Here is a 24,816-nt window from a genome sequence, read left to right as displayed (position 1 = left end):
ACATCACAATCAAATTGCTTAAAAAGAACAATAAAAGAGAAAATCTTTTTAAAAGTAGCCATAGGAAAAAAGACACATTATGCCGAGAGAAACAAAAATAAGATTGGCAGCGGATTTCTCATCAGAAACAAGGCAAGCAAGGAGACGGAGGAGCAAAATTTTTAAAGCCTAAAGCTCTGACCTAGAATTCCATACCCAGCAAGCACATCTTTCAAAATCACAGACGGAAAAAAAAAACAAGACTTTTTCAGACATACAGAAGTGGAAAGAATTAATCAACAGTACATCTATGCTACAATAAATATTAAACAAAGTCCTTCAAGCAGAAGGAAATTGATATCAGATGTATATCTGGATCTACACAATGGAAGGAAGAACACTGAAAATGGCAACTATCTAGGTAAGTATAAAAGTTTTGAAAACATTATTTAAATCTCTTTACATGATAATTGTTTAAAAAATATACTGTAGGGTTTATAACATGAAGAAGTAAAATGCATGACAAGAGAACACTAGAAGAAAGATAGAGAGGAGAAATAGAATACACTGTTGTAAACTTTTTATATTCTACGTGAAATCGTATATTATGATTTGAAGGTAGACTGTGACAAGTTAAAGATGTATTCTAGAAAAGCTAAATACGTAATTGAGATCAAACAATAAAGGGTTATAGTTAAAAAGCCAACAAGAGATAACATGGAATCATAAAAAGTGCTCAAGTGATCCAAAAGAAAGCAGAAAAAGAGGAAAAGGGAACGAGGAACAGATGGGACAAATAGGGGAAAAAAGCAAGACATTTAAACCCAACAAGATCAACACTCACGTTAAAGGCAAATGGTTTGAACATCCCAATCAAAAGGCAGAGATTATCTGAATGAATAAAAAAGACCCAACCATAAGCTGTCCACAATAAGGCCACTGAAACACAAAGACAAACTGGTCAAAAGTAAAAGGCAGGAAAAAGACGCACTGTGCTCACACTGGTCAACAGAGAGCTGGAGGGGTGATACCAACACCAGACAAGGCAGAATTGGGGCAAAAGACATCAGCAGGGATAAAGAGGATCATTTTCTAGTGATAGAGGAGTCAATTCAACTAATAAATACTACTAATATTTATGCACCGAACACCAAGAAGTAAAACCTGATAGAACTGCAAGAAAAACCAGACAACAAAAAATTAGAAAATAAACAAACAGCCCCAATTACTAAAGCACCAAAAAATGAAATAGCTATGAATCTAAAAAAATACATATAGGATCTGTATGCCAAAAACTACAAAACAGAAAAGATCAAAACGGGAAGATAAACTGTGTACATGGATTGAAAGATTCACTATTGTTAAGATATCAATTCTCTCCAAATCTACATACTCAGTGCAATTCCAATCAAAACTCTTGAAGGATATTTTGTAGATAACAACAAGCTGATTCTAAAACTTATATGGAAAGGCAAAATAGGTAGAACAGCCAAACAACTGTGAAAAAGAAAACCAAGGCTGGCGCACTCCTACTAGCTGATCTCAAAATGTACTCTACGGCGACAATAACGAAGACAGTATGGCATGGGTGAGCAGAGCGATCCCCAGATCAATGGAACAGAACAGCGAGTCCAGAAACAGACTCACAAATGCGGTCAACTGATTTTTGACAAAAGCGCAAAGGCAATTCAACGGAGAATGGTTAGTCTTTTCAAGAGACAGTTTTCAATAAACAGAATACCTGGACATCCACACGCCAAAAAACGCACCTCCGTCAAAATGGATCACAGACCTAAACGGAAAATGTCAAACTATAAAACTTTCAGGAGAAAATCTTTGTGAGCTTGGGTTAGGCAAAGATTTCTTAGCTATGATACCAAAAGCACTACCCATGAAAGAAGCAAATCTTAAGTTAGACTTCATCTAAATTTAAGCTCTATAAAAGACACCGTTAAAATAAAAAGACAAGCCACACACTAGAAAATATTTGCAAATCACCTAATTGGCAAAGGATTTGTATCCAGAATATGTGAAGAAATCTCAAACTCAATAAGAAAACAAACAACCCAATTAAAAAATGGGCAAACAATTTGAACAGACACTTCACAAGGAAGATAAACAAATGACAAATAAGCACAGGAAAAAATGCTCCGCATCATTAGTCATTAGAGAAATGCAAATTAAAGCCAAAATGAGATAAAAGGACTGATGATACCAAATGTTGATGAGGACACAGAACAACCAGAAATCTCATACACTGCTGGTGAGCTGCAAAATGGTCCAGCCACTTTGGAAAACAGTCTGGCAGCTTCTTAGAAAGTTAACAAACACAGTATGACCCAGCAGCCTCATGCCTATGTGTTTACCTAAGTCAAATAAAAACTTATGTCCAAAACTTGTACATGAATATTTATAGCAGTTTTATTGCCCAAAACTGGCAACAACCCAAATATCCCTGAAGTGGGGAGTGGATAAATGGTGGCACTTTTGTATAATGAGAGGCTACTGAGCGATTAAAAGGAACAAACTACTGATAAATCAACAACATGGATGAACCTCAGACACATGCTGAATGAAAGAAGCCAGACTCAAAAGGCACAAGTCCATTTATACGACATTCTGGAGAAGACACAATGACAGAGCTAGAGGACAGATCAGTGGCGGCCAGGGATAAGAGGCAGGCGGAAGGTCTGACTGTGAAAGAGGAGCATAGAGCAATGTTTCTGGAGGGTGATGGAACTGTTCTGTATCTTGACTGTCGTGGTTGCGTGACTATATGTATTTATCAAATCTCAGAGAACAAGAGTGAATTTTGCTGTATGTAAATTAAAAATTAATTAAAAATATTACAGAAAGATATTTACTAGGACTAAGTTCCCAAATGTTCTTGGTTCACAATGTCCTTAATCTTAGCAATTTCTTCACTGTACTCCTAGACCAAAAGAAATTCCCATCAATTTAGGAGCTTTAAAAAACCCTAGGTTCACTGAGGTATAATTGACATACAATTAATTGTACATTTTAAAGTGTATAATGCAATACATTTAACATAGGCATAGATCTGTGAAATCATCATATAATCAAGATAACAAACATATTCATCATCTCCAAAAGTTTTTTAGTTGACTTTTGGGAAAAACCCATACATCTAAATTGGCTGGCTGCAGGTGAGGATGTGTATAGGTAGAATTGGGGAGGGGTGGAGTAAGGAAAAAGATTAACTTTTACTTCCTCTTTTGTATTCATTTTACTTATTCTAAAATAAGCATGCATTTCTTCTACAATGTAAAAATATCAAACAGAACAAAGGGAAATTCTCTCAAAATGATAAGAGGAAATCAAGAAATGGCTCGCTGATATTTAAAGTAAAATCACTCTCTGGACTTCAAAAAGCACTTTATGTTTTAATCTTCTTTTGGCTTATCGCTGAGGTCAGCGCTTCTTTAACGTGTTACAGTGACTTTGAAACAATAACTAAGCAGAAAAGGGGATGCATAATTTAAATCATCACTTGAAAGAAATCTGTAGACTATTTAAAGCTTCATTGATTAAAGTACTACACCCTCTAATTCAAAGTATTCTTTCCTCTCCCATTTCCAAACTCTCTTCATCCTCACAACAAGTAATACTTTCCAGAACACACTGCGAATATCGACACAAAAATAGGAGGAGGAGCACGTCCGACGCCAATCCTCAGTGAAGCGTAAGACAATCATCCCGGGGATCTGGGCCTGAAACCTCCCCCAAGGACCTGAGAAAAACTCCCTTGCCCTTAAAGAAAAACGCTGACTTGAATCCTAAGCATAAAAGAAAAGAAAACTTGTAAGATACCATCTAGTCCTGTGCAAGCACTGTGGATTAAATAATGGGACGAATGAATTTTCCCTGAAAACTCAACATGGGTCCTGATAAGAACAGGACTGCTATTATACTACATACAGAGAGCTTTTTTTTTTTAACGAAAACATATTATTATTGATTTTTGATGAGGAGGAATGTGGTACATGATGATTAAATTTTTAAAAAGCGACAAATGTAGTGAAAGGCGAAAATCTGCACATTCGCACCATCCAAAGGCCGCTACCATGAACAGTTTGAACTACATTCCTCCAGAACACAGTCTCCCAGACAAGAGAGGGCGGACTGTGCAAGGACAGATGCTGTACCTCACTCACTGTCGCCTACTTACTAATCCGGCACAGCAGACGTGGGCAATTGTAGAGAGGTCCACTTTGATACGAAGGACCTCTGAACCATCCAACTCGTTCTACCGTCCATCCAGCCAATGCTTTCTCTGATCTTCAGGTTATATTCATCTGTGACTACTAAGACTGGTTTTAATGCCCTTGTCTATGCAGAAAAGTCCATACTGAATGAATAGGTACTGAGCTTAGGAAAAGTCACTGTGCTAAATTTAGTGGAAGAAATGCGAGAGCATGACACATTTTCCTCTCAGGGAATTTATGAACCGGGGAAGTTAGACAGAGTTGTCCCAGGTGTTCTAAGAGGGCTTTCATCTGAGAGGGGGCAGTGCAGAAGGGTGACTGAGACAGTGAGTCTTAAGCTTCTGGCATGCTTCAGAACGACCTAGAGACGACGGGAAAACAGAGCGCGCTGTGACTCAAGCAGCAGCATTTCTAACGAGCTCCAGGTGGTGCCTAGGCTGCAGCCTTCGAGTAGCTCTCTTTCAGAAGAGCGGTTCTCAAACTCTTTGGTCTAGGATCCATTTAAAAATTAGGCTCCGAAAAGCTTTTGTTTATGAGAGTTATATCTATTGATATTGATTGTATTAGAAATAAATACAGAGAAATTTTTAAAAATCAAGTTATTAAAAAGTAAACCTTTACTATTTATTATTTATTATAGTTAGACAAGTTAGGCACGTCTTGCACTTTGAATAGCTCTCTGGGCCATGAACAATTTTGTAACATCTTTTATTGGTCATTTGGAAAATACTGGCTCACTGAATTATAAATCAGTCCAGTGGGGTCTCATTTCATCAAGAGTATTAAAGACCCCATTTGTTCATATCTGATCTCAGTGGGAGAGCCTGTGGCACCTGAAAGCTGAAGCTGGTAATAACTGATACAAATTTTCCAAAATTCAAATTTTCGCCTGAAAGCTTGAATTTTATCATTGACAACAAACACTATCAGTTATTTTTCTTGAAGTAACATTCTCATTTTATCTGTTTTTTTTTGAGAAAACGTTTGCTAAATATTCAAGTCTGAATAACCAGTTTGCCAGTCATTCTTCAAGTAAAAATGGTGCTCCGTGAAAAAAGTGGCTTTGCTATTACTTGATTTTGCTATCAGTGTTTTGACTATAAGAAAAATGCCAATGCCTGAAAAACAGATTAACCAGGTAATTTAATTGAAAAAACAGATGGCTGGTTATATTTAAAATATGACTGAAATTAAGAGATAATGGAGTTGATGTAATTTGGGCCTGAGACTCTTGATGCCAGGAGTTTCCCCCCGAGTATTGCTTCTCTTCACTCTCATCTCCTTGAACCTAAGTTTTTTTAATCTGGAAAATAAAAGGGTGAGGCTAGATGATCTGTAAGGTTCTGTTAAATTCCAGGTCTAAAGTCTATGATGTAAAAAAATACACAGCACACATGAAAAGATGCTCACCATCATTAGTCATGAGGGAAATGCAAATCAAACCCCCAGTGAGATCCCATTTCATACCCACTAGGATGGGTTTCATCAAAAAGACAGATGATAACACGTGTTGAGAGACGGGAACCCCTGTATACTGCTGGAGGGAATGTAAAATGGTGCAGATGCTTTGGAAAAGTCTGATAATTTCTTCAAAATGTTAAACACCAAGTTAACATGTGACCTAGTAGATCCACTCCTAGATAAAGACTCAAGAGAAATGAAAACATATGTGCACAAAAGCTTGTACGTGAATGCTCACAGCATCACTATTCCTAACTGCCAAGTAGCAGAAATAACTCAAATGTCCATAACGGATGAATGGATAAATACAATGTGGTATATATCCATATAAGGGAATATTACGTAGCAATAAACAGCACTGATACAGGCTACAACATGCATGAACCTTGCAAACATCATGCTAAGTGAAAGAAGGCCACATGTTGTATAATCCCATTTATATGAAATGTGCAGGTTAGGAAGACAAGAGAGACAGAAAGCAGATGAGCGGCTGCCAGGGGCTGGGGATGGGAGTTAGGGAGGAATGGCAGTGACTGTTAGTGGGGATAGAATTTCTTTTAACGGGATGAAAATGTTATAAAATTAGATGCGACGATAGCTGCACAATCCTGTGACTATATAAAAACCAGTGAATTGTACATTTTAGACGTGTGAATTCTCTGGTATGTGAATTCTCTCCATAAATCTGTTAGGAAGCCATATAGCAGCCCAGTCTAATCGGCAATATATTCAAAAGCAGCACAAGGAGTACGATATCCACAGAGCTTCGGATTCCTCAAAGTGGAAATTAATGTCTTTAAAAATTCTATGACAAAACAAAACTAAATATACACACACACAAAAATAAACAACAGGCAATAGGACAAGCGAGCCGGCTGAGCACTGCTTCCGTGGTCAGCACACCAGGGGGCACCCGAATGGACACCAAAGGGCCCACATCCTTCCACCTGCCACGCTTGGTCCAGGTGTGGCCTGCGTGAGGCCTTCTACTGGTTGCTCGAATCTTGCATCCTGTCCACTGCTGAGGGTCAGAAACCTCTGCCAAGTACCTCCCCATCATACTTTTCTTCTTTCCTTATACCTTTCATCAGCGCCCTCTGTCTATAAAACAAAGCAACAGCAGCAAATAACACCAAAATCCCTCTCTGTCCCTCGCCCTCAGTCCACCCCCGAAGCTCTGGACAAATGAGAGATCAGGGAAAGGCTGCGCTCTCTCCTGCACTTGCTCTGGTTAGAGCAGGGAGGAAAGAGTGAACCATCCTCTGCCCGCTCGGGGACACGGGCAAGCACCTCACAGCACAGATCTACACTTACTGCATCGTGCACAGGGTCTCCCTCTGCACCTTCTTCCCACCACACGCGCATATGGCAGTCTTGCACTCTATCCACTTGCCCCTTCACTTTCCTTCACTGCGTTACCATAATCTAGGAGGGTACAGTGTTGGGTGGCTGACTTTATGCCTGTCCCCTATGAAAAGGAAAAGCTTTGGGAGGGCAGACATCTTCTTGTTCACTACTCTATTTCCTCACCTGAACACGTGCCCGGCCTGGAGAGGATGCTCAGTAACTGTCTGCTAAGTGCTTTAGAGGGCAAATTGCCCAATGCTCTGAAGACTGGCTTGAATTTCAGGGTGCAGAACAAAGTTAAGGCAGCAGGAAAAGAATCTAGTTAGGATACAATTATAACAGGGAGAGGAGAAGTAATGACTATTTAATCTTAAAAAACATCGAAAGGGCTTTAAGTATCCTAAGTGGTTCTGGTAATGCACACGGGTACTGTGAAAGGCAAATGAGAGACTGCCTCAAGCAGGCGGGCCCACACTTGGTTCAAGGGGCGCATCTGACCCAAACCAGGCCAAGTGAAGCCTCAGTCTTTGCAGACTCTTCCGTCTTGGGTTAAGAGTGGGGCTCAGAGACCGCTGACCCTTAAAATAAATGGGGAAAATGCAATATTAAATACATGGTGTAGGGGGAAATTTTATTTATTTTTTAAAGATTTTATTTTTCCTTTTTCTCCCCAAAGCCCTGCGGTACACAGTTGTATATTTTAGTTGTGGGTCCCTCTAGTTGTGGCATGTGGGATGCTGCCTCAGCATGGCCTGATGAATGGTGCCATGTCCGCACCCAGGGTCCAAACTGATGAAACCCTGGGCCGCCGAAGTGAAGCGTGAGAACTCAACCACTCAGCCACGGGGCCGGCCCCACAAATGATTTTTCAATGATTTTAGAAGAAAGTAAAGTTATAGCCTTACCCTGCACCGTAAAGAAAAAAGTTCTGGGAGGATTATAAAATGTACTGTAAACAACAGAATCATGAAAGTATTAGGAGAAAATATTAGAGATTTTTCTTTGTGATTTTGGGGTTTGAGAGGGCTTCTAAAATAATTGAGTTGAAATTAAGGAAAGACAAAAAGATAGTCTTCAATTTTCCTTAGTCTGAATGAGTAAGGTTTTTGAGTATTTACTGCTCAGTTTATGTGCCTATGACTACCCTTCAGGTGTGAGTCTGGGGAGGGAACCCACACGGCTCTTGCATTGCTAGGCTGGCCACATGCTGGGAAATTCTGAACTTTAAGAGTTAGCAACAATAAACTAAAATAATCAGGCTGATCTCAACTTCTGACACAACAGATTGTGAACTACAAAAAAGAACATTATTTTCATCTTTTTTTTCCAAAGCAAACATCCTAAAGTAAGAAATAAATAGGGGCCAGCCCGGTGGTGCAGTGGTTAAGTTCACACACTCTGCTTCAGTGGCCCAGGGTTCGTCAGTTCAGATCCTGGGCATGGACCTACGCACCGCTTGTCAAGCCATGCTGTGACAGGCGTCCCACATATAAAGTAGACGAAGATGGGCACGGATGTTAGCTCAGGGCCAGTCTTCCTCAGCAAAAAGAGGAGGATTGGCAGCGGATGTTAGCTCAGGGCTAATCTTCCTCAAAAAGAAATTCTGGTCAACAAGCCTAGTCAAATCTGAAACTTACAGGTTTGGGGCAAAAAAAATCAGTAATTTAAGAAGGAGTTAAAAATTAGGATTTAGAATTTTATATTAAGCAACAAGGTCTCCCTAATAATTAGGGAGCAGAAATGATTTCAAAGTTGGACAAAATATCAACGATTCAAAAACACTCAACAGAAAATTGGAGTTCAGTGTTAGACAGTAAGAGTTTTAGTAATGGCTTGCATGAAATGTTTCCACATGTACCAACTGAGGTCACAGTGGGATCCTGAAAAGGACCTGGAAACAGGCTGTAAAGTATGAGACCACAGAGGACTGAGACTTGGGGCTGAATGGAACCGACGATGAGCTAACTGCAGGGTGACAGAGGCCATCTCAGCCAACGGGGATGAGCTGTGCTGACAGTGCCATGGACAACAGAGGCTGTCTCAGCCAATCAGGGCGGGCTGTCCTGACGCCAGCTTGGTCCTCCCATTATTTTAATTCTGCCCCATCATTAGAATTTTCCTGCACACATACGGACATGTTTACTTCTAAATCATATACGGCACTATTACATTAATGTTAAATATGTTTAAAAAAAAGGGGAAAGAGGATGAGATAATAAATGCAAATAAAAGTTCTGGCACATCTATGCCACAGGGTAGGTGTGAGGATTAAAGAGTTAACACACCTAGGGCACTTCGGCTGGTCCCTAGAAGGCACCCAATTTCCCTTACCATTATCATCATTATCATCCAAGATACATTACAAAGATTGGCACTCTCATAGCACAAGTACAAATTCTTGAAGGAGGATGTTTTCGTGGGAAGTGTTGTGTTAGGCTCAAACGTCTCGGCTCGTTCTAAGAATATCGGAGGCCTGTTTGCCACTCAGTGTTGGGACACGCTGGTTCAAGTGCAGTCACTTACCATATGGACTACTTCTGGGTAAATAGGCTCTGTGATCACGTTCCGATTATGGGTGATATATTCTACCATTTCACTTAAAGCAGCTCGTTTTACTTCCTTCCACTTTAGGTCACTCAGTGGATCAGAAACAAAGTCAAAGAGGACACAACACTGACGTAACTTCTGGATAAAAAGCTTCTCTTGATCAGCAGGAGGAACATCTGAAAAGCAGAAAGCAAAATATATTGATTGCAAAGATGTTTAACCCAAAATTACTGTCAAACACTTTTAAGCCTTCCACTATTTTTATTTTGAATTAATAGAGTTTCGAGAAAAAAGAGATGGGGTAGGGGTGAACAGAGGTTAAACATTTCAAAATAAACAAAACAAGAGCTAGTGACTGCTCAGATCATATATTTCATGTAACAAAGTTTCTATACTTTTTAACTCTTTGAAACCATGTCGAGAGTACTGTTCAAACTAAGTTCCCTCTAAAAGCATTCATTCAATAAATATTATCTGAGCGCCAATTATCACATGCCAGCACTGTGAGGCGCAAGGGGACAAGAGGCCAACCACAGGCACCAGTCTGGGGTCAGGGGCACGGACACACACACATGGGACAACTGTGGACTGTAGGTACAGGCAAGGTAAGAAAAGGCCACAGGGAAGGATGCTCTCAGGTCTGCTATTGCTCTAAGTCCCAGGGGAAGGCCACAGTGGCTGCCCACTGGCTAGCTGGCAAAGCCAGAGCAAGTGGCCTGAGTCCGAAGCTTGTCAAAAAGAGTTGCTATAAACACAGTCAAGAGTAACCACCCTGGTGCTCCACAGAGCACATTTCGTTCCTCACTGTGGGCTACAGCCAACACGCATCACATGTGAAGACTGACGACATTCATGACAGCAGCAGTATGGGAACAGTGCACACAGTAACAACAATCACGATTCCTTAGTGAGTGCGCACCTGGGCCGGGTACCATATTAAAAGCTTTATACATATTTACTTATTTTTTTCATGTAATCTTTACAATGACACAACAGAGCTTAAGAAACAGGTCTAGAGGGTGATTGTAGGGGTGGAAAGTGACGGAGCTCTGAACGACTTTCCAGTACTCTGCGAAGTCTGGAAAACTTCTATCTGCCAGTGTGAGCCTGATAGCTTCCCCGCGGTGAAGATGAGATCAGTGGTGCTATTAACGTATGAGATGTATCGACAGATATACTCAAACGTGTCCAAGGTTTACAAAACGCCTCAAAACATTTGCATAACTGAGTGAACCAGTATTTTCCAAGTGATCAATAAATGGTGTAAAATATCATTCACGGGCAAAAAAGACATTCAAAGCACAAGACAGTTCACTGGATTTTAATGTAATAAAATGTAGAGACAACTTATTGCTATGGTTTCAGGTTGACATTGCAGATTCCTTTAAGAAACTACTCGTTTGTTAAGTTTTGGTGTAACATTAAAGAAAACGTCCACAATGCTCCGAAAAGGCTATTAAATTACTCCTTTTCCCAACTACACATTTTCCTACACTTTAACCAAATCACACGGCAGCAGACTGAGTGCAGAAGTAGACAGGAGAATCCAGCTAGCTCTTGTTAAGCCAGACAAAAGAGATTTGCAAAAATATAAAACAATGCTGCTAACTTTGTTTTTGAAAATATGGCTGTTTTCATAAAAATGTTATTTCTATTAACATGCCATAAGCTTATTACTTTTAATGAATTAATAAAAACATACTTAAAATTTTCTTCTGGTTTAATTTCAAATATGGTCAATATCAGTAGCTAAATCCACATAAACAAAACCTCTTAGGTGTCCTGCATAATTTTTAGGAGCGTGAAGTGGTCCTGAGACAAAAGCTGCTGGGACTCACTGCCCCATCCCAGTGTGTGCCTGCACCCCAGTGTGTGCCTGCACCCCAGGGTGTGCCTCGGTGGCCTAGGGTTTTCCTGCTTTCACCTGCTCGTGCTCACCCACCTCTCTTCACGCCATCCCCCCGCTCCTCTTTTCCTTTCCTGCCCCTAACTGTCCACCTCCTGTTCAGGGTCCTTCTACAAGGCCTACCCTTACTTCCTCGTTGGAGAAGATGTATTCCTCCCAGCCAGTCCTCCAGCACTTCCCATCGCCTAAACGATTACCTACCTCGCTTACACTTCTTCCTCCTCAGCTGCTGCTTTGTGAGGGCTGGTGCCAGGTGACCACGTTTTCTGGTTCCCTGGATCCCCTAATGCCCAACACGGGGCCTTGCATACAGCAGGCACTCAGACATAACCACCTGAATCGACCCATTTCGTGGGAATCTTCAGTGCCCCTAGTTCCTGTACTGCATGCGGAGGAAGCAGCACACAGCAGGGCGATGGGATTAGGGCATACCTCCTAGAGGATACTTAGGAGACCAGGGAAACCAAAATTTGACGCACAAACATTCTGAGTACTGGGTCACTGTTTAACCACTTTAAATGAGTAACACTTGTTACAATGTTTGGGGTGTTTGACATTCAAATATCCAGGCTTTTTTTTTTTTTTTTTAAAGATTGGCACCTGAGCTAACAACTGTTGCCAAACTTTTTCTTTTTTTTCTGCTTTTTCTCCCCAAATCCCCCCAGTACATAGTTGTATATTTTAGTTGTGGGTCCTTCCAGTTGTGGCATGTGGGATGCTGCCTCAGCATGGCTTGATGAGCGGTGCCATGTCCATACCCAGGATCCGAACGGGTGAAACCCTGGGCCGCCGAAGCGGAGTGTGCTAACTCAACCACTTGGCCACAGGGCCGGCCCACAACTTCATTTTTTGAATTACCTCCTTGCCTGCCTTCAGTCCTCATTCAATTGTACACCTTTGTTCATCCTCCAGTTTGCCAGGATCACCTTCAATGAGTTCATTTTGTAGTCACAGCTTGTATATTTAGAACCTTCTGGCATTCTTATGTTCTTGGCACTGTAGAGAACTAAGAAGCCTGCATTTACCCCCAACTCAGGACGTCCTCACAGCGTGGCTTCTCAGAAGTGGCCAGGCGAGCCCTGTAGGAACACTTCCTCTGTGAACCCTTATAAGGACAGTACCAGGCAGCACTGGTACACCCATGTGGAGATGAGGAAGCAGACACGGGGAGCTCAAACGCCTTGCCCATGCCACAATGCCAGTAAGTGGCAGAGCAGAGATATGACAGTGTAACATACTCTAAAACAAGGGCAGTGAGACTCAAAAGGATGTTGGGATCATTCAGGGTGGCGTCAAAGAAGGCTTATATACATCAAAAGTTCCTGAAAACATCATTCACTTTTTAAACGCAGTACACTAACTGCCATTCAGAACACAGACTCAGTTGTCACTAAAACACTAAAACAAATCTATTACAGTTAAGAAGGAGGAGCAGAGTAAAATCTTTTTTTCATAAAATCTCTATCTAAAATTTTTCTAAAAGGCAAGAAAAATCTCAACTTTCTGGAAATCACGTCAATTCTTCCAGGGTTCCGAACAGCTAAGGTGTTACTGTACTATTTTCATTTAAAGTTTACAAAAACGTTTGTGATTATAGTCTCATGGGCTCTCTTTATTTTTTAAAATCTCATTTGGCTATTTTTACAATTTCATTGTTTGGAAAAAAAAACATATTATAACAATCAAATTGAGTACAATAAAATATTGCATCCTCAGCTCCTATCATATATTTCCATATTTTTCTGAATGTAAGTTGATTTAGCTTCTTATTGGTCAGCTTCTTTTAAAAAATCTTTATTTTCTGCTGTATTAATAAGACTGCGCCACTGGGAGATAAGAATGAGTGGAGGTGGTGGAAGAATGTGCTTTATATCTTTATGTATTCTGACTTCATTTTACAGTAAATAGGAGTTATTTTTGTAAAAAATACTGAGTAAATTTACAAAATATTGTTAAAAAAAAGTCTTTAAAAACTATTGTTAGCGTCGCTAATCTTGAAAGAAAAAAGGGTATGACAGAATATAACTCGTACTTGATTTTAGTCTTCTGATTGTCCACATAACATGAACGAAATGTTAAAACTAACTAGGACGGACACTGTCGGTATATTACATCAGTGTTTGGCATTCAAGACTGCCTGAGTCTTAAGTAAAAAACCATGACCCTGGATTTGACCTAAATCTTACAATTACTTCTACGAAGCAGAATAAAAAAAAAGAATAATGGATTTTGAATTCTGCCCCTGAATGACAGTGGCTTACTTTAATTTTAAATTGTATACAAACTAATAACATCGACACACTTGTTTCAGAACATATTAATTAGCAGTCTTGATCCAAACAGAGAGTATCAACTAAATAGCATGACACAAGACAGCAGCAGCCTGTCGGTGTTGCCAGGACCCCAGTGACAGGCTCTTTACCTAGAAAGGGGTGTAAAAGGACACCTGCCCAGGAAAGGTCCCGTGACACCACCAAAAGTCCAACACTATGTTGAAATTGCTGATCTCAGAGAAAGAAGAACATAAAAAAGGCAATCACTATTTTGGCTGGAAACTATTCTTACTATCAATTAATATTTCCTTTTATTATTTTTTTAAGTTAAGAATGATAACATTCCTCTACACAAATATTACAAGCACCTTATGTTTGTATAAATCTTTTCAGGCCCCTCCTCAGTATTTTCATTGATCTGTTATTGTGAACTTGGGATACTTTCCAATTATTTCAAGGTAAATCTTTAATGACACCAGGAGCAAAATATAGGGACATACTCATGTGAAATCTGTAGTAGAGAAGACTGGAGAAGACACTGACCCATGGCATCTGAAATAACAAACAAGGTGGAGATAAGAATGTATTATTCTTTTAAAAATATATTTACTAAAGGGAAGCCTGTAATGAATCATTGACAAATACAGATGTTTAATGAAGGTCACTGTTAGAGTAGGGCAGCGGCACCCATTTCGGGCTTTGCACATGTTCCTGGTCCCCACAGTGAGGGAGCGGGGGCCTTCTTACGCCAGCGGCACCAGGGCAAGCTGTAAGGAACAGACTCTTTCCACTGACCCCTGACCTCGAAAGCTGGGGCGAGCCCCGGGCGTTACCCAAATGGTGACAGTGTAGCATCTACTTATATTTTCTTCTTCTACAAAGAATAAAAAAGTGAGATGTACTAATATTTAATATACAACCTGACACGCACTGGAGGCGTGTGCTTGAGACAGCTCTGCTGCCAGGTACGTGCCATCAGGAGTCTGGAGGCCACTGCGAGGCAATGAGAAGCCATTGCAGACTTTTATCAGTGAGTCCTAAATGGCTTATCATATCACAGCAACCTCACAGGTGCTTCAAGCAAATGTGTGCCCCAGTTATAGATGGGACTGATAGATGTGACAGACTATGTTTTAATCACCAAGTCACAGGATATAAGGCTGAATTATTAAATTGTCACTGTATGTGAAGAGGCATCATGTGAAGTCTGTGGATAGAAAAATGATTGGAAAAAAAAAAGCCAAGCCCACTTCTACATGACAAGTCTTGGTGGCGAAAAGAAACACTCCAAGATACAATAAAGGACCAACTTCCTGCATGACAGCTGAGAAAGACAGCAGAACCTGGCCTTTCTGGTACACAGAGGATGGCTTTTTCCAAATAACCATGACCCCACTGAAACAAAGGCAGAGTTGCCAAAACTGCAAGCCTAGAGCACGTCAGCTCGAGATGCCCCCATGCTCACGAGGGTGGGAACTGCTTCCCACTCATGTAACATTACTCATGTAATATTCGCTAAGCCGCCGAGGCAGCCTGACTTTCAAGGAGAGACCAAGGTAAGGTAACCACACCACCTCTCTGAGTGTTCATGCCAGCTTCTTAAAGGCACTGTGCGCGGGCCCATAGGGTCTATGAAAACATGCAAGTCGTGAGCCCACAGACGAGATATCATACAAAGCGGAAATGAACGAGCAAGCTCTCCAAAAGGAAAGAGCTAGACCTTCAGCTTTGGCATCAGTTTGTCTTTCTAATATATTTATTCTTAGTACAAAGCAAGTAGGAATAAAGTCACATCCAGTTACTAACAACTTGGAGTAAATTTGGGATTCTTCATTAATATGTATTAAATTCCCCTTAGCTTTATTTCCCATGTGAAGAAATTTAGCAGATGGCAAGTTTCTCCCACTAAGAAAACAAAAGTTCAGCAATATTATTTTGCTCTTGGGAGAGAAAATCCATGCACCAGTTTTGGAAATGACCATTTCCCCCGCTGCTTCCTGTGCCTCCTCTGTCCTGGCTCAAATGTCTGCAGATGCTGAGCACTCTTCTGCGGCTCTGTGGCCCTCACTGCACCAGAACCAGGGAGGCGGAGTGCCCAGAGCCTCACAATCAGACTGAGATCTGTCAGGCGAGGTCTCCTCGGCTTATTCTGACGCAGGTCTTGAGTACTGGCGCCCTTTAGAGTGCCCGTCTCAATCCGGGAGAGTGGAAGTCTTTGCAATGTTGAGTCTTCCAACCCAGGAACACCGACTCTCTCTCTAATTACTCAAGTTTTCCTTAAATGTCTTTCAATAAAGTTTTATAATTTTCTCTTAAAAATGTGTCATGTCATTTTTTAGATTTACTCTTAGGTATTTGTTATGTTCTGATGCTACTGTTAAGGGTATCTTTAGAAAGATTTAATTTTCTAACTGCTGCTGTGATATAGAAAAAATGATTCTGAGTATTACTTTTGTATCCAGCTACCTTGTCTAACTATTATTAATTCTATTAACATCTGTGTAAATCCCTTTGGTTTTCTGTGTATACCATCCTTTCACCTGCAACTACTGACACTGTTCTTTTGCTCGGCTGAGCGACGCGGCAAGGATGTGGCAAGAGCGGTGCCTTCATCCCTTCCCATCTCAGGGGGGGAGCTCTCACTGGTTCACCAGCGAATTTGATGCCTGGGCTAGGACTCCGTAGCTAAGCTAACATTTATCAGACTAAGGAACCGACCTATGGATCTGTACTGTCCCAATCCAGCTCCCAACAGAGATTCTCGTGGAATTGGATAAGTGGCTTCAAAATGTACGTGGAAATGCAAAGGGTCTACACTAAACAAGACCCCAGTGGAGAAGGACAACAGAGTGGGGGACTCCCTGGTCCAGAAATCTAGTCTTACTGTAAAGCTTCACTAATGAAAACAGCCAAGCCGTGAACTGCCACAGAGAACAGAGTCCAGGACAGGCCTGAGCATACACGAATACTTGATTTATGACAGAACTGGACTGCAGGACAGTGAAGAAGGGTCAGTCCTTAAGTATATGGCACTTGGACAATTATGTACAGAGGGACATGAAGAATGGAAGAAAGGAAGGAAGGAGAAAAAAAGAAAAGAAATTGGATCACACTACGTAAAAAATAAGCTCCTGGTGGGTTACCAACTTAAATCTGAAAGACAAAACTTTAATGCTTTTAGAAAATAATACAGAAGAATATCTCATGTAGAGAAAGGAGAAGGACTTAAGATACAAGAAACAGTACTTATTAAAAGACTGACAAACTGAACTATATATAATCAATGATTTTTCTTCATCAAGACATCACCAAGAATGAAAAGACAAGCCAGAGAGTAGGGGAACTATCTGAATACATATCGACAACGGACCCATGTCCAGAATATACAAATACTTCCAATAAATCAGTAAGAAAAATCCAGAGTACCAAGAGAAAAATAGGCAAAAGTCTTAACCAGGCACTTCCCAAAATATACCGAAATGACTAATCACATATGAAACAACTGTCACCCATTAATAACGAGAGAAATGCAAATTGAAACCACAACGAGGTGCCATTAGACACTCAACAGGTCTGCAAACATTAAATAGTCTGATGACAGAACCATGGGAGGAGGTATGAGGAGCTGCAGTTCTCACACACTGCTGAGCGGGGCTGCAGGTCCAGCAAGATCAAGTGCAGTGGCACACAAAGATGCCCGTGAGCTGGGAACTGTGCTCCTGGGCACATAACCCAATGAAATCCATGCACGCGTGCACCACAACATACGTAAAAGAATGTTCACAGCAGCACTAACAGCCTACACTGGAAACAACCCAGATGTCCAGCATTAGTGGGTATTATACAATATCCCAACTACGGCCTGAATGAAATACAGCTATACACAATATGGATAAATCTTACAAAATCCTGTTGAGTGACGGAGGTGAGAAAAAAAGGACTTATTCAGTATGATTTCAATTACATCAAGTATAGAACCAGCATCCCTAAAACCTGCACGGACCTACAAGGGCTTTCTCGGGTGCCTGGTTGGGGTGGTAGTTACATGAGCATTCATTTTAAATTTATAATTATCCATTATAATTTATAATTATTTGTTATACTCTGTATGTGTTTTATAGGCTTCTGTATGTGAGTTATATTTCAAGTTAAAAAGGCTACAGAATACACGCATATGGCAAAAAACCCCTCAAAAGCACACAAGAACACACAGTGAGATATGAGTCTCCTTCCTCCACACGCATCCTCTGCCTCCATCTCTCCCCACAAAGGCAGCCGCTGTGGCCAGTTCCTGTGTCCCCAGAGCACAGCATGGGCACACTCCAGGCACATGTGGACATAAACGGCTGTAGGTGAACCAACACTGACAACCTCCCAACTAACCTCGATTGACTTGGGACTGAAAGACACACACACCCCCATCCCAACACATCTCCTACTGTTCCTCTACATAATGTTTATGTTGAAGAATTTAAGCTCTGATACCTTTTTTTAAATTGAAAAATTTCCCAATCAAGATGAAGTCCTAAGTGAGCTCCAATTTTTTTCTATTTGTATAAAGTTTCTCTCTCTCTCCCTCTCTCAAAGAAAAGATCAACAATCATGATCCCAAATGTATAAGATGAAAAGTGTGGTATGACTTGTTTATAGATCTAAAGCATCCTATGTGAAACAATTGAGACGTGGAAGCTGAGTTCTCAGAGTAGGCCCCACCCCGACAATGTAGCCTGTATCATAAGGAATTAATGTAAAAATTTTCCAACACACACACGCCAGGCATTGTACTAGGCACTAATGAGATAAATTAAAACATGATGCTTGATCTAAAAGAAAAACAAAAACTATGACTGTGAGATGGGAGAAGTGCTACGAACGAGCCACGTGAGGTGCGACGGGGCCCTGGGGTTCGGGGATGGGGATGTGGCTCAGGGAAGGGCTTCCTGGAGGGCACTCGAGCTTGGCCTTGAAGGGCAGGCAGGAGCCACGTCAGTTCGGGAGGCTGAGGCCTGCGGTGCAGGGACCGAGGCCACGTCAGCAGGGAAGGTCATAGGTGCCCACTCTTCAAATCAGAGGGCCATGAAGTTACAGGACACATTAAATAGGGGGCATTTTCCTGGAAAATCAGTTTTCCTCAAAAAGAACGTTAAATGAGGACAATATACTGATTACATTTTATAAACCCTAAGCTAATCCCAGTGGATTCTTAATCCTAAATTTTCACAGAGGACGGATTTTGTCTTGTTCACCATTTTATCCTGAGTATCTAAAACTGGCCGAGTGCACAGTGGGACCTCAAACATTTGTTGAATGAACAAACCAATCAGAAGAAAACAAATTCAGGTAATTTAACTGACAGGTACCATAATTTAAAACATATTTATATTAAAATAAGGACACGTGTATCAGAGTAGAATGCAAAGTCTACATAAACTTCAGATAAAATCAAGTTCTTCAAAGAAATTCCCTCTAATAGGCATTTCAACACTCTGGACTCGCAGAGGTACTCGGATGGGAAAACCTGACAAGTACTGTGAGGAGATGGGTTTGAACTGTAAACGGTTTTTAAGACGAGCAACACAACGGGATCTGGGGATAAGAAAGGTCTCTTCAGAAGTGACGCAGAGCAATTGAAATTAAGATGCCAGAAGCTCTACTTCCAAAGACAAGACTGCAGTCTATGAACTAAACCCTGTCTTCTCCTGAGGGGGCACGACACCTACGCTCTGGCTCCTCAGGGGCCTGGCCTGGATCGTTTTTGGTGACAATGATCCCTTACTCTACTCCAAACCTTTAAACTAGAAAGCACAATAAACATAACGGAACGGAATGTTCACTGCTGTGTAGACGAAGCGACAGGGCTGATTAACTTCTACCCTGACCCTTGGCACTGACATAATTTCAAAACTGAGTTAATCTTCTCAAACTGTTCCTACCTTGGCTGATGATTTTCAAAGTTAAAATAAATTTTTCCCAATGTGAAAAGGTAGGTATCCCATTTTATCCAGTCTAAGATACAGGTTTTCCATATTAACATCCCCCAAATCCAACTGTATCTTTCACGTGATGGTTGTTTTCTCTTTCTTTCTTGGTAATCCTTAGAAAATGGTGCACCTACAAGCAGCAGTGTCTTAGATTTGATGAGATGTGGTGGTTGAGCTTCACCGTTCAGACATACTGTGCTCTGCTCGGGTTTCTCAGAGGATATTACTTCATTCAAACACAGCCCACGTGCCCCCTTCACGTTCTGCCTATACCACCTGACACAAAGGAGCTGAAGCGACCACCTGGTGTTGGGAAGCAGACAGGACTCAAGAACACCGTCACTATCCTACGAGTGTTCACTGGTTTAAGAAGGCTGAGTGCTGTCTACAGCAACTCTCCTTGGGTTGGTGGGTTCCAAGAGACACGATGACGACTGACGGAGAGGCAGCAGCGTTCCTTCCCGTCCTTAGTATCCCGACAGCCACCTCCCAGTCCTGGGGGAATCCCAGCACTCGGGCAGAATGAAAGCGCTGCCTGCCAAACTAACCTGGATATAAACTTGGCACCTAAGACTGGCTGGCTGCGTCTATCTTGACACTTTCGATTTAGAGACAACCTCTGGCTCGAAATCCCTCATGAATGTTCCCTTTTCAAATCCCAGTTCTGCAGTTCCAGCTTTATTCTACACATTCACCAAGCTTACATCCTCCTTCCTGAAGGAGACGAGCTGCTCAGCCCAGGACCAAGGCTGGGGACCGGCGGATCTTGTGTAAATCCCACCGCCAGTGGTTTCCCCACAAACCTGAGGCGCGCCTCCCCGGTGTTTGAGGTTCTCCCTCCCTATCATTTTTTCTGCATTTGCATACACAGAATGGGGGGATAATCACTTTCTTCACATCTTCCCACCACTGACCCCCAGCTCCCCATCCCCTTCTCATGAAATTACAGTATAATTTTATAAGGCAGACATTTTCATTTCAAAAAGCTGTGGCTGGAGCCAAGGTCTAGTTCATTCAAGCTCTTTGTGGAGAAGTGGCTGCCTCTATCAGGAACTGGGTGGGAAAGGCGGTGGGGTGAGGACAGCCCGAAGGAGTGCGCTCAGACTGAGATAAGATGCAGGCCAGGAGAGCCTGGTTTCCTCAGAAAAGCTCTTAATTAAGGCACGTGAATTTTTCAGTGAAGGAAGTCACAAGAAAGAAACGAACTGATTTCTAGTCTAGACTCAGCCATAATAAGAACATGGTGAAGTCGTGACGTCATTCCAAGCCTCAGGTTCTGTAAACTCTAACACCTCTTGCAGACAGACATGTACACTCCGGAATGTGTCCCTACCTCCTGGTACAGGTGATATGTAAGAGGAACTCAAGAGATGTTAGCTGAATTTGAAGCTTGGCGTTTCTATAGGGAAAGATGAAGAAAAGTTAAACTCCTAGGAAGAAAGACATAAATTTAAAATAGAATGATCTGTTGAGACATGGTATATTTCTTGCTGAAGAACTCAGGTCTAGAATGCCTTGTGGGGAACCAAGGTAGAACATTCACCATTAGTACCAATTGGTAGATGTTCAACCCCTCTGGTTCTATCACTCTGGTCATATCACTTCACCTCGCACTTAGACTAGCATTTCTGATGAAATAGTAAATACTACTGCTGCACCTGGTGACCAACAGCTCATTCACCTAAAGCACAAGGGCAGGTGTCATTTCAGAAAAAGTAACTGCTTTTATTATATTTCACAAGTAAGAGAGTGCCAAAGGAAGATTCCAGAATTTTTACTGTTTACCAGCAGCCAGAAGAGTGTAGAGTTGCGAGAAGGATATACCGAAAATACACACATTTTTTTTTCCAGTTTTTATTTTATGTTCTCTACTTCCTTTCTCTGTGTCTCAAATAGAAATGAGTGGTTCTTTCTGGACACAGCTCTCTCGTGATGAATTCTGGGCTCCTCACACAGGATGTCTGGCCCAGAGTTGCAGCAGGAAGGATTGATGAAGGACACAATCAAATAAGCCTCGAGGGCCTGTATGCCAGGACCTGCAGAGAGTGCCCTGGGAATGGGGCCCTAGAGTGACACAGGCACCACAACACATATGGGGAACCACGAAATCAGGGACCGTGTGTGTGTGTGTGTCTGTGTGTGCGCGCGCGCATGCGCGTGCACCCTTGGGTGGGGGGTGAAGCAGATAAATACCAGTGCTGGAGCCCACTAGGCCCCCCTCCTGGGAGCTGCCAACCTTCTCATCTCCACACATGCCCACCACCCTGCCCCTCTAGGATTAGTATAATTAGTGTTAATGTTTCCTCATGCTGGGTTCCAGTCTTCATCTTATCTGGCCAGCAACTAATCCCTAAGAGGCCAACAGTATTAAAGACAGCAGCCAATAAAGACGGATGACAGCTCCTCCTGTCTCCAAGGGCCCAGTGGCATGCATGGCAGGGAGTGGCCTATGCCCTCCTGGGGACAAGACAAGCCTCCCGTGGGGGCTTTCTGGCTGGCTCTGACATGGAACTGTAATCGAGCTGCTGTTTGGGGAGGAATGCAGAGGCGAGGAGGGGGCACAGCATCCTCCACCTCCACCACACCCCCAAAAAACAACAGGCACGCGACATGTGTCACATACAAACTAATGATGTCGACAAGGACAAAACTAAAGGTGTTCATAATCAATGATGTCCACAGTCCTGTGCAGGTGCATCTCCCATGGGACAGACATTCTTCTTGGACATGGTGCTTCTCAGGCCGGCCCAACGGGATACCCAGCGTGGAGGGACAAGATAGAATCCTGAAGCATAAATTAAATGGAAAACTTCTGCACTGCTTAAGCCTGGCACTTTACTCTCTCAAATAATACATAAATTATAAAGAGAAGGATTTTAACTCAGAGCTTGGATACCATAAGACAGAAAAACTAGACAGCTGCTGTGGTAGGAAGACGGGCCTGCAGCAGGTCTGTCCACCTGTGCCTGCCAGGTGTGACCAGGCATGGGCCTGGTCCCATATCCATGAAACTGGAGGGCAATCCTGGGCTGCCAGGCAGCGCTACGTGCACACCCAAGCCCACGTTCCCTCAGATGTGGGCCCCTTTCTGCGAGTGGCAGGGGTAATTAGTGGTGACACACGGCTCGACAACACGTCCTTCCCCCACATCCCTCATCATAAGGGATGTCATGGCTGAGGTAGCGAGTCTGGGTGGGTCCTCGGACGGAGCACACAGTTGAAGGTCAAAACCAGGCTCGTTGCCCACTCCCAGTTCTTCTGGAAACTCTCCAGTCGTGGCTCACGAACCCAGTAAAGCAAACCATTAAGCGAGGTAACCGATCTGGAGCGCATCAGCTCCCCGCCTTTCTCTTTTAAAGGGAGGCAAGCGTGCACCGAGAAAATCTGGCCATGGACTACACGCACCATCCGCCCAATCACATCACACGCCCTCAATCGCGCACAACTGTAATACATTTAGTGCGTTATCCAAGGAGTTGACTAAAAGGTTCGTTTCGCCCTTGGAGAAGGATATGCTATCTAAATATTCGATGTTTTTATTATTAGTTAAACCAAGAAACACTCTAGTGTTTGGAGGTGTGTTGAAAGACATTTACCTAATCCTTTTCTACATATTTCATCCCAAATAGCACAGGAAACTGAGATTATGCTTCAAATCATCTATGTACATACTTCCATTCCATTCCTATTTTCTTGATGCAGCAGGGTTTGGCAAGGAGGACAATCTGCCGGTATAATGAGGGCTCTGGTGGGGACCTGGGGACAGCAAGAGGAGAGGCACACACAAGAAGTTCCGTGGGGGAGCTGCAGCCTCAGCCGTCTCTGAGGCAGGGCAGGCGCAGGATGGGACAGGATAAGCGTGCTCCTCCTTCAAGACTAAGCCTGAGCAGGCCACGGGGACAGCACGATACAGCCTTTGGTTGGGCTCAGGGCTCTGCCCCATGGCCTGGTCTGCTGCCCCAGATGGTCTCAAAGGGTCCCCCCTCAAAAGGCCCTTCCCTTGGCCTCGCCTCCCAGGAACTCTCAACTGTCTCTACATTTGAAGTCAGAAGGACTATATGAGAAGAGACCACCACATTAATGCACCCACCAGTGGAGGCACCTGTCTGGACAGAGAGCATTTGCGGGGCCCAGGGCCCGGGGCAGGGCACGGCCCAAAGATGAGCCAGCTTCCACGTTCTCCAATGTTGGAGCCATAGAAGAATTTGGCGACCTGAGCTAGTGCAGTTCAGAAACCTCCATATCTAGTCCTCTAAATTCTAGGTTTTCATACAAAGTACTTTCAAAGATTTGTTCTTTGTGGTCCAAGTTTTATAGTTAAATCGAAACAACTTATGCTCATGGCACTTTGAGGTCATCACTAGATGCAGCTGTCCCCTCGTTTCCAACTGTGAACCCTTCACTTACCAATATTTATGAAGCCCCCAGACACAAGGCCACAGCAGGACAAGGACATTAAAGAACTCAGCGGAAAGCGGGAACACAGGGGCTGGAGTCCCAGCTCCACCTGTCATCACCTTAGTGACCTCGGGCAGGAGGCTTTCTCTTTTTGGGAGAAAGCCCAAAAGGAAAAGCTCTTCTCTTTTCCTCAACTAGAAAATGAGGATAACTACCTGGTGGGGTTGTTGTGAACTAACAGGTGTGGTGTGCTTAGACTAGCGCCTGAAACAGAGCATGTCCTCAGTAAACGTTCCTTGTTTTCGTTTTTTGTTAACCACAGGCAGTGCCTTGTTGGCTTCTCTCTCTCTCAATCTTGTTTATGCTTCTATCCCTCAAAAATGTCCATTACGGAAGCAACGTTCTGCATCCTCTCCAGGCATTTCCAAGCAGGCCACTAATGCACTGCACTCAGCAACTAAATTTGTACTGAACAAAAGGCGGCATCTCAATCTGACTGCGTCTGGTTGCGCATAACACAATTATGTGGATGTGCTGGCAAACAGCACGGCGACCGCGCTGCCCTGTTCTGGTTCTTAGAACAGTGCCGTGCCCTGAAAGAGGCTCAACGAACCCCAAATCCAATTACGGCACGTGTGCCTGCCAGGTCACGGAGCAGCCAATCTCTCCGACGAGTTCACGGACGTTTTAGTACTATC

The 24,816-nt window shown here is 42.6% G+C and overlaps 1 protein-coding gene across 11 annotated transcripts in view; it reads right to left on the bottom strand.

Annotated features, from left to right (window-relative positions):
* Nucleotides 1-24,816, bottom strand: part of PPP2R5C (protein phosphatase 2 regulatory subunit B'gamma) — a 140,461-nt gene that overhangs the window by 43,547 nt on the left and 72,098 nt on the right. For all 11 annotated transcript variants that reach the window (XM_070593584.1, XM_070593586.1, XM_070593585.1 and 8 more), the window contains one exon: nt 9,537-9,736. In XM_070593584.1, coding sequence (XP_070449685.1) covers nt 9,537-9,736 — 200 coding nt within the window. The remainder of the gene's footprint in view (nt 1-9,536; nt 9,737-24,816) is intronic.

This window comes from Equus przewalskii, chromosome 25 (genome assembly GCF_037783145.1).
Source record: "Equus przewalskii isolate Varuska chromosome 25, EquPr2, whole genome shotgun sequence".
In the NCBI taxonomy this organism is placed as follows: domain Eukaryota; kingdom Metazoa; phylum Chordata; class Mammalia; order Perissodactyla; family Equidae; genus Equus; species Equus przewalskii.
The sequence above is the reverse complement of the archived record's forward strand: the minus strand, read 5'-3'. Positions and strand labels throughout refer to the sequence as shown.